The sequence below is a fragment of the Labrus mixtus genome, chromosome 1 (genome assembly GCF_963584025.1).
Source record: "Labrus mixtus chromosome 1, fLabMix1.1, whole genome shotgun sequence".
NCBI classification, from domain to species: domain Eukaryota; kingdom Metazoa; phylum Chordata; class Actinopteri; order Labriformes; family Labridae; genus Labrus; species Labrus mixtus.
In genome coordinates, this window is record NC_083612.1 from 22,710,110 (window position 1) to 22,720,844 (window position 10,735).

At 39.0% G+C, this 10,735-nt stretch overlaps 1 protein-coding gene across 1 annotated transcript; it reads right to left on the reverse strand.

Moving 5' to 3' along the window:
* Nucleotides 1–14: 14 nt before the first annotated feature.
* cog4 (component of oligomeric golgi complex 4) lies at nt 15–10,679 on the reverse strand. Its single transcript, XM_061045627.1, has 19 exons — nt 10,506–10,679; nt 9,628–9,710; nt 9,431–9,545; nt 8,505–8,679; nt 7,974–8,167; nt 7,257–7,362; nt 7,005–7,162; nt 6,864–6,922; nt 5,425–5,549; nt 5,218–5,336; nt 4,455–4,621; nt 4,168–4,333; nt 3,690–3,752; nt 3,494–3,607; nt 3,108–3,200; nt 2,941–3,024; nt 2,753–2,854; nt 2,354–2,482; nt 15–732 (listed from the first exon to the last, which is right to left on the reverse strand). Exons 1-19 carry the CDS (start codon nt 10,638–10,640, stop codon nt 598–600), a joined length of 2,322 nt encoding a protein of 773 aa, XP_060901610.1. The 5' UTR covers nt 10,641–10,679; the 3' UTR covers nt 15–597.
* Between the last annotated feature and the right edge of the window lie 56 nt (nt 10,680–10,735).

Sequence of the window (10,735 nt, forward strand, 5' to 3'; positions counted from 1 at the left end):
AGGGATCAGAGGCATTTCACAGCGGCTCTCAATTTATTAGGTTAAAAGTGTTCCATCAGCACAGACGAGGAGCTATTCATATATTGAATGACTAGGCTGGATCAGCTGTCTGACCTGCTTCTGTCACTTTAATGGGTATGATGTTCATTACTGCTCTGTTTCACTGACAGCCCCAGAGCTCCACTCTCAGTCCCAGTGTGTCCTCGATTCCCACAGCCAGTCACAGGTAAAAAGGTTGGAACTCCCCATGTGACACATATACATTTTAATTACATATTAAAGGAAATATTCTTACAATTTCCACATTGTTTGAATCAACATTTTACCATCTGTACATTGTAACAAAAACATGCCATTAAAAACTGAGCTGACACTCTGATGCAGACTGAGATCAGCCAGGTGGGGAGCAGAAATCTGAAAACTCAACTGAAGTCTGCGGGATGAGCAATAAGTATCTTTGTTTCAGGCTAGAATAACAAAATCAAAATCCCCTTTCCCGTGTCCAGCTACACAAACGTGGATTAAGCCTTCCTTGTGAGGAGCATCAGACAGTGGGTTCTGCATTGGCCCTGGTAAACCAGCACTCTTCTTCATGAGTTACAGTCTCAGCCTTTTGATATCCTCACTTCTGAAGTCAATACGCAGAGCAAGAACCTGACGAACCTCTGCTGGGGTCAGCCGCCATGTCATGGGGCCCGAGTTTGGACCCCAGTAGTCCAAGATCTCAGTTACCTGCAAAACAAAGAAGTATGTATGTAAGCCTGTGTGAAAAGACCAAATAGTAGAAATACCATGCTGGGAAAATGACAAATATTTTAAGCAAAATATTACAAGTATCTAGAGTAAAATAACGTATTATGCCGCTAATTTCAGATTTGAGCGGAACACTTTATTTAACCAGGAGAAAAAAAATCTAATTGAGATTAAAAATCCTTTTTCAAGAGTGTCCAGGCCTAGACAGGCAGCAGCACAATAAGCAGAGTTTCAGACAAACAAGCAGCTTATCATACTATATATATATCATACTTACAAACATGATAAAAGACATATGAATACTTTGAAAGACATAAAATAAAAGTAAAACAGGAAATATTTATTTTAAGATCGACTACAATATTAATATATCAGGCAGAACGTCTACTGCAAGATGTGTCTGCATCCAAGTCATAAATAAAGTAATACATCAAATATAACATTAATGTTATTATTGATGCATTCATTTATACCTAGATTTTTACAGTACATTGTTTTGATTTGTTTTGAACAGAAGTCCCAGGCCTGACTTTGAGTTTGGAAGTTGCTATTTCATGGTCAGCATCGGTAATCCCTAAAGCCACCTGCATGTCCCTTTAGACTGTTTTACAATTTAACACCTTTTGAGTCATTCAATTACAACAAGAGAGCATATTAAATACACTACCAGTCAAAGGTTTGGACGCACAACAGTTACAGTATTATTAATATTACAGTATACTATATTATTATAATTTAGCAATTGTAAGCTGTATCGAGGGCACACCTACTAATGGGAGGATTTTTCTTTATGTTTAATATTTTCCCCATTTTAGAATAATAGTAGATATTAAAACAATGAAAATAAATATTTATTTTATCTTGGAAAGAAATGCATAAATGCGAAGCCATCAACTTCACTATTTCTATTCATATGAAAACACATGTCCAACATTAAAGCATAAGCCTTAAGATCTGATATTTATGCTCTCTGTCCCAAACGCTTGAACAGAAATTGGGAAAAGGGCTTCAGGGTATTCTGCACCCTCAGCCTGGAATCTGTTGCAGAGTGACTTGAAACTCATGGAGCAAGTGTCCTTAAATGTTTTCAAATCAAAAATTAAAGACATGGAAGCAGATTCTACTGGATGCCGATGTTTTTAGCTCGACTGCTTTAACTACTGACTCCCAGATTTGACTGGTTCTAGATGGTATAATAGATGGTTCTATTTTAATGCAAAATGTATCTTTGTAAATTGTACTGTGTCTATCTTTGTGTCTCTGTCTGTAACTCTGCATTTTTGCTGCTGCCTGTCTTGGCCAGGTCTCCCTTAAAAAAGAGGTTCTTAATCTCAATGGGACCAACCTGGTTAAAAAAAAAGGTTAAATAAAATATAATAAAAAATGTCTTCAAATCTTTAGACTCTTACTGTATACAAATATTTATCTGTAGTGCATCATTTCATTTAAGCTGCTTGATAAATATGCAAATGACAATATGTACAATAATATAATTAACAAGTAGAATTAATGAAGTAATTCAATGTCTGTCCTTCATCAAATGTGTTTAGATGTAACTATGCTCATTCTGTGTTGGTGTGTATAAAACCAGCTAGATTACCCGCTCCAGGTTGAGGATGTTGGCCATTTGTGTGAGACGAGCAAACTTGTCCCTAATAGTCCAGGTGGTCACAGTGGTGAGGTACGCCACCAGAGACCGAAGCTCTTTATCAAACTGCAGACCTCCGAGCTACAACAAAACATAAGGAAGAGAACAAAAATAAAGGATTTAAATATGGGATCTAAAAAGTATATGCATTATACAGAGGTTTCCCATCATCTCTTTGTGCAAAAATAGGGGAATGCTATCGTGCAGAGTGGAAGCTTCTTCTCCTGCAGGCCTTTCAGGACTCATTAATAAATCATTGCTTGAGGATTTTCACCACATGTGTCACTGATGTTATGTGACACGACACGGAGGGTACCAGCTGCCACCTTGTGGCTGAGCCCTGCTCCTCACCCTGCTGAATGAGCACTTCAGGACAGTCTTTTCCATTTCAATAGATATCAAGCTGGTCATCAGGCTGGTCAGAGTGTCGTAGATAACTGAAGAGAGAGCCGTCTGGTGAGGACACAGACAGAAGATTAAAATACAGGAGGGAAGATAACACTTATAGTCGGTCTAATAGCTGAGATCAGACAGTGCACCTTGAACTCTGCCATGAGCTGCTCCAGGTTTACGATGAGCTGCTGCACCCAGGGATCATTAGCTTCATAGTCATTAAACTCCTCCTGTGAGGAACAAAAACAGTTACCATGACCGCTTAATTACCTCTGATTTATTATTATTTTTTTTTTTTCTTTGACAACTTTACCTCCTCTATGTTGTGTGAGATGGACAGGAAGCTGCTGATCCATGGCTTCACCTGAGGCTTTATGGCTGTTGTGTTTAACTCAGTCAAGCCCTCCTGTGAAATAAAATCACATCAGAACATGAAACGTGTAGCATAAGTGAATATAATACCACATTTACAAGACACTGGATACACGTCTTGTATCACTTTACAATAAGGGCAGTCTTTGGCAAGGGAGCTGCATTCTTCGATTTAAAATAACAAAGTATTTGAGAAGCTATCATCTCCAAATGCATATTTTTTAATGAAAAAAAACAACAACATACCAGATCCCCAATGGAAATAGATGTGTAAATACACAATTTTCAGCTGAAAAGAATGGATCAATGTGTTTTTTTGTCTCCTACCTGTAAGAGATCCTTGAACTTTGCGGATGTGTTGACAAGGTCAGACAGACAGCTTTCAATCTTGGCTTGGTCACCAGAGCCGGCGCCCTGATTGAACAACTTGGAGCAGTCGTTCTTTCGGGAATGGGAAGATAAAAGTACATTTTTCAAACAATGAAGTCTAAATAAAAGGAGGTTTGACAGATGTGAGCCTTACCTCAAGGTTCCTCTTTAAAGTTGTGATATTCTCACTGCACACCTCCACATTATTAAGTGTCACCTGAGATAGGAAGAAAATGATTTGGTCAGTTTGAATTGTAGACCTTTTTTTTTTTTTTTTATCTTAATGTCTTACTGACTTTATTAAGTGAAAGGACAGTGTTTTGCTCTTTTGCCATTTTAAAACACAATGTTTTATCATCATGTTGCTTTTTTTCTTTTCTACAAATTACATTTTGACCAACACATTAAAAGGTTTTTTGGAGTTGTAATTTCTTCCACTAAAGACTACTGTGAAAGTGAAGCGCAACTTTCCTCATACAAATCTTTTATTGTGTATTTGATTTCTCAATAACTACTGCTTGTTTGAAACAGCCCCATACAAAAAAAAAGTAAAGGTTTTGCGGGTCTGTTCAACAACTTCTAAGTAACTCAAGAAAACAAGGCAGGGATGTGTGTGTGTGTTTGTCTATTACCAGAAAAGCAGCTTTGGCGTGTTCAGCGCTCTCGATGCCCATTGTGTTGAACTTGCCCTGCTGTAAGCTGCTCTGCATCAGACTGACGGCACTGCTCACACCGCGCTGGATGTCCTGAAGTGTTGTAGCGGGGAAGCCCTGTCGCAGCTTATTATACAACACCTCCCTGACAGGTGAAGAGAGACAACAAGGAGGGGTTCATAAAGGCATGAGATGTGATTTAAAGTTTTAGAAAAAGTCAGAAAATCTTTCCAATAAGTCAAGTGAAAAATAAAGCGAGGGATCACCTGAAGTCAGACTCTAGCACAGAGTTAGCGTGGTTGATCATGGCACAGAGGCAGTCAATGCTGGAGCTGGATAACGCCCTACTGATGCACTTCTTCACTATGTAGAAGCAGTCGTCCACCATGCTGGAGGTCAGCTGACCCTTTTCATATATATCCATAGTAACAGCCTATAAAAAAGAAGATTTTTACGTGTGTCGGTTTATTTAATGTGAATTTTATAATTTTAGAAACCAGACATCATGGCATATGAATTTTCTCCTCTTTTACAATCCTGCAATAGAATATGAAATGCTAATTGTAAATGTTGCTATTTACAGTCAGCTAATATTGTCATCTACAATTTCTAAGATTCATGGACTCCTTGTGGAGGAACAAATGGTCAATGATTGATGGAGACTCTGGCTCTACTACAGCTTTTGTGTGTAGTTGATCAAGAGTATCAGACTCATATTTACAGTGTTCAAGTTCAATCTTGATGTTGGGTAAAGTTACCAGACAAAACATTCTTAACGTGAGATCTACTTGTTTGCGTTCTCCTTCTCCTGTTCTTCCAATTACTTTTCAATATTATTTAATGTTAAAGGGTCGATTCTTATGACATGATAGGGAAAAATTAGCTTTCTCAATCAGAAATGAGCAAACGCTATTAAATGATGAAGACTGTGAAATGCAGCTGGAAGCTCTAAAAAGCTAGTTAATTGAAAGTTTTTTTAATTTCTTCATCACTGACCTCCTTAACAGACTCTAAAACTGAGTGAGTTACCTTGTTGACGGACTCTCTCATGTAATACTCCTCCATCGGGATGTAGTAGCCGATCAGTTCTTGCATTGTCCTGCTCAGTAAACAGTGTTTCAGTAGCTTCTCCACGTTCTGCTGATGTTCTGGGTGTACAAAAGAGTTCAAAAATACAACTCGTTCATTTTCATAGATTTTACGAGATTATTACCTACTAATAAAAAATAAATCTACCCTGTGTGACGCTCTGGGCATCCCCAACTTCAAAGTCAGCAAGCATGCGGCGTCGTAGAAAGCGCAGGTAAAGCTCCGCCCGGGCATTCATCAGGGTCACTTCTGTCAGGACAGGGTCCAGCTCCCTGTTCATGGGAGACAGAGGTGTTAACAAAAATACAATAGAGACAAACACAAGGGGGGAATTCAGTCTCTGCACCATTTGGTGTTGGTAATGGAGATTTTAATGTCTACATGAATGACCTATCAGACCAGTTAAGAAGCTGTAAAACAGGATGCCTGATTGGCAACGTGTTTGTTAACCATCTTATGTCTGCTGATGATTTGGTTATTGTTCCTCCTAGCAGTGCTGGATTCCAACAGTTGCTGATATGTTCTGATTATGGCGTCAAATATGATGTGAAATAAAATTCTAAGAGTGCTGTGTTGATTTGTAGAGCAAAAGGGGATAAGGACCTTATTTTCCCATCCTTTTATTTGTCAGGGCAAGTGAGGTCTGTTAGTTGTACAACTAAGTATCTGAGACACGTCATTACAGATGAATTATGTGATGACGATAGACAGCTGACTGTGTTATATGCACAAACTAACATGCTGGCAAGGAAGTGCTCTTGGTTTTTCAAATACGGTTAAGGTGAACCTCTTCAGAGATAACTGTACCCCTCTTAATAATGCCCCCTTGTGGGTCAAGTTTAAGAAGGCGAGCATCCAGAAGCTCCAGGTTGCCTATAATGATTGTATGCGTATATTGCTTAAAAAACCAAGATGGGGCAGTGCAAGTGAAATGTTTTGTAATGTAGGAGTCAACGCGTTCCAAGCTCTGTTTAGAAATCTGATCTACAAATGTATCTGGGGCGGCAGTAGCTTAGTCTGTAGGGAATCGGAGGGTCGCCGGTTCAAGTCCTGGCACGGACCAAGTCCGGTAATTGGTCTGGTAGCTGGAGAGGTGCCAGTCCACTTCCTGAGCACTGCCGAGGTGCCCTTGAGCAACGCATCGAACCCCAAAACTGCTCTGGAGTGCTCGCTGTGGGCAGCCCCCTCACTCTGAGACCTCTCCATTAATGCATGTCCATAGGATCCTGTTTGTGCTTGTGTGTGTATTTCAGACTATCTGTGTGTAGCATGTTCTTTAGACAGAGTGCAAAACAGAATTTCCCCTCGCGGGATTAATAAAGTATAAATTATTATTATTATTATTATCTGTCGCCTGAATGATTCTCAGAATTATATCATATGTTGTTGTCAAATCCTCGTCGCAGTATAATACAATACCAGTCATGTGGAAGCATTGGTATAATTGCCTTATACCAATTTTTTTACTTGTATGTGTGTTGTATGTCTTTTAAATGGACCTTGAGTCTTCCCAATAAAGCAATAATAATAATAATAATAATAATAATAAGGGGGTGCAGGAAGCTGCTGAGACAAAACACAAATACCTGGGCTCGATCCTGTCACCGGGGATGCTCTTCATCATGCTGCTCTGGACAATCTGAAACTACAGGACGGATACAGGTTCATAGTGAGTACGGGTTTGCAGTTAAATACATCATGTCAAACAGTTCAGAAGTCATACACACTTTTTTATGGTATTCTCTCTGCTGGATGAACTTGTCGACTATTTTCTGGACTTGTCGGTCACATTCCTGCTGCAGATGAGTGATGAGTGTGTACAGATGGCCCGGACCGTAATATGTCTCTACGATCGGCTGATGAGTCTCGACCACACGAGCGATGCCTGTGAATACACACCAACAGATTACTGGAGTGCATTCCAGGCAAACAAAAGGAGAACTATCGACACACACAGAGCTTCAGGCCTGTTAGTTCACCTTCCAGCAGAAGCGTCAGAGTGTCTGCAAATACCAGCAGTGCTCGCTTCTCGCCCAGATCTCCTCCTGTAGCCAGGTGCAGGTTCTCTTCTGCCTTTGATGCAAGCTGTGGCAGAGAAAGACGATATATCTGTTAAATTTCTGACTCATAAAAGACAGTTTGTGAGATCTGTATTTACTGTATGGTGTCACGTAATAAATTCCATCAATTGAAAAACATGAGATAAACTCACACTGCCCTCTCTTTATGTTTAAGGAGAAAGTTTTTTTAAGTTTTGAACATTTTCCTAATGATAGCATTAAGCTGACACACTTATACCAAAGAATTAATGAATAAGTGAGTTAATAAATTCATAAAACTTAAAACAAGTAAACAATAAGGGGACTAAATGTTTAATTTACATAATTTCAAAGAATGTTGTCCAACAGATGTTTTAAAGGAAAATGTTCAACATGTTAAAAATCTAAAGAAAATATACATTTTTAAAATCAAAGGTTTTGACAAAGTTATTTTATTCTCAAGTGCAACATCAAAAATAACAAGTGTGTTTAGAAAAATGCAGGATCCCTGAATCTGCATCAAACATGTTCCACGCCTTCATTTATCAGCAGTCTAAAGAGTCTTTTGTTGAGATTTACTTTGATGAATAGGTCGATTCTGTATTGATCCAGAGTGAAATTCAAGATTCTTCAATGCTTAGACAAGAGACTACTGACCTGACTGCAGAGATATTGTCCAAAGCGGGCCAGGCCCTGCTTGTGGAGGCCCAACAGAGGAAAGATCTTGAAGAATCGTTCAACTTGTGCTATGTCAACCGCTGCGACAGCTTCATCCAGCTTCTCAGCCACGATGACCTTCAGCTTCTGCTCCGCCTCCTGCAGCATTATCAGACTGGCATCCACTGCACTACCTGTGCAGACGTGAAACATTAGCAGTGTTACAGGGCAAACATAGACATAGACAAATCAAACGTCCGTAGCACACTGTAAATAACTTAACTATATTTTTTATTGTGTGCCAATAATCCGTTTCGCCTGTAGCTTCCTCAGGTTCGCCCAGCACAATCACAGGGCATACACAGGTGTGTTTGGCCATATAGACATATGTTATGTTGTTTCTAATCTGCAACCTACAATGCAGTGAGGAAAATGCAGTGTATAAAACTAAATAAAACCTACAACAACATCGACAAAAAAAGGTAAGATTACAGTACTTCTTTACTATGACAGAAACTAGAGGACTCGTACTTTCTTCTCCCTGCCTGCTCAGCTCAATGACTGACTGGTCCAGAGAGAGGTATCGATGGATGTGAGCAGCAGCCTGTTCATAATCTTCGTTACGTAGAGCTGTCTGAACACCATCTGTGCAAAACTTCAGATCCAGGATGTCATCAGCACGCTGGATGACGTTATACAGCCGTGTCTACAAAAAAAAGAGGAATTTATTTTATTTATTTGGATCCCCATTAGTTGCTACTGCAATAACAACAATTATTCCTGTGCTCCATACAATAAGAACAACAAGACAAAATATACAAAAATCAATCTTAATTTACAATATCAGTAAAGAAGCAAAACAAATTAAATCACTAACAAACCAAGAACTAATTCAATCCATAGTGACAAGAGAACACAGATGGTTAAAACAGTAGTTTACCTAATGAGTATTACACTGGACTTTTTCTAACTTAGTCCATCAAATATCATTCACACTCACATATTTATAAATGTACTTCTAAATCTCCTTTTAAAACTCATCATATTAGTGATCTGGGTTTAATGTAATGGCAGTTAGTTTTTTATGAGGTGATTATTGTTTTTCCTGTGATGTGATTTTAATGCTTGTCTTTATCATTTTTATTGTCCGTTTGTGCCACTGATGATGAGCTGCTAAACTGTTTTTCGTTGTTATTATAACAATGACAATAAAGACACATCTATTCTATTCTATAAATGGCAGTAAAAGGAAATATTCAATTAAAAAAAACAAAATCTAAAACTCTCACACACTGTCAGCATCAGTTGAAAATGATGAGTTTGGCAGAGGTGTATTTAAAACTGTCTGCTTTCATGTTATGAATAATTTGGTCACAACAACAGTGGGCTTTGCAAGGAATATATATATATGTGTGAGTTAAGTACAATTAGTGCTGTATCAATATGTGGTTATTTACCTTTGCCAGGTCTAGCTGTCTGACTTTGCGGCTAACGTTTTCAGCCAAGCTGCAGGTAAATGTGATCATCCCTGACAGCTGACTGGCATCTCCTCCGATCAGCTGCAGGTTTGGCCTACAACGGAGCACAGATTATTGGGTTTGATGTGCAGATAAATTATGACTATCACTGATTCACTGATCTGTACAAACTGTACCCCATCCTCTGCAGCGCCAGCATCTTTGTGTGGATAGACCCCTCCTGCCCCATCAGTCTGTCCAGCTCAACTTCCACTTCTTTCTGTATTAGAGGAAAAACATAATCCACGTAATAAACAACAACAAAAAGATTGACATCTAAGTTTTCTTATCATCACAATGCGCAAAAAATAATTCAAATAAATGCAAAGAATGCACACACCCGCTTTAGTAAATGTCTACACATATGGCTGACTGATGAGAAAGGGAACGATGAGTACGTAAATATACAGATGATCTTCAAGAGAGATTAATACGAACTAAAAACTACAAACTGGTTAGTCAGTGTAGATGGAGTACATTTAAAACATTTATTTTTGTGTCATTTTGAATAGGAGTTGTTTTCGTGTCATCACAAGTGCTCGTATTAAAACTTTTCTGAAAGAAGAATATTAAAATCAGATTCGTCTTTTGTGTCAGCAGAGTACATTTTCTCAGGATGGTCCAACACAAATTTCAAGACACAAACTCCTTAGCAGTTTATTTAGTTATTACACTTTTGCACAGAGGTTTTTTTTTTTTTTTTGTAGAGTCAGAATCGCGAAAACCACAATTTTGCAGCCAAAATTCAACACCTATGGCATTTTGACAGGAGTTGTGTGTTGAGTTGTGTTCTTGTTTCTTCAGTTTTTTTAATAAGATATGAATTAGATTTCCAAACCATTACTCTGGAAATTGAAATCAACAGTTTAATGAATCATTTAGCCATCGTTTAATACAGTGAAAGTCTGTCTTGGAGTATTGTTTTGATCCTGCAGCAGCAGTGTCCCGGAAGCGGGAGTGACGTCAGTGAATGGCCACGTCGAACAAACTCTCGTTAACGACTCTTTATACCAACCTCCTCTGCGCAGAGCTGCTCGTAAACTTTCTCCAGGTCCTCCAGCTCCGTTAGGCTTGAGATGGTCTCCATACTCACTGAAGCCACTGAGCCAGAGTCGCATCTTTTCGCTACCACGGGTCCGCTGTCAGCCATCTTCCGCCACAGACGTAGGACTCAGGAAAAGCCCACGTAAGCACGTCGAACTACTCCCTGCGTTCAGCCTGACAGGCAGCACCTCCTCAAGGATA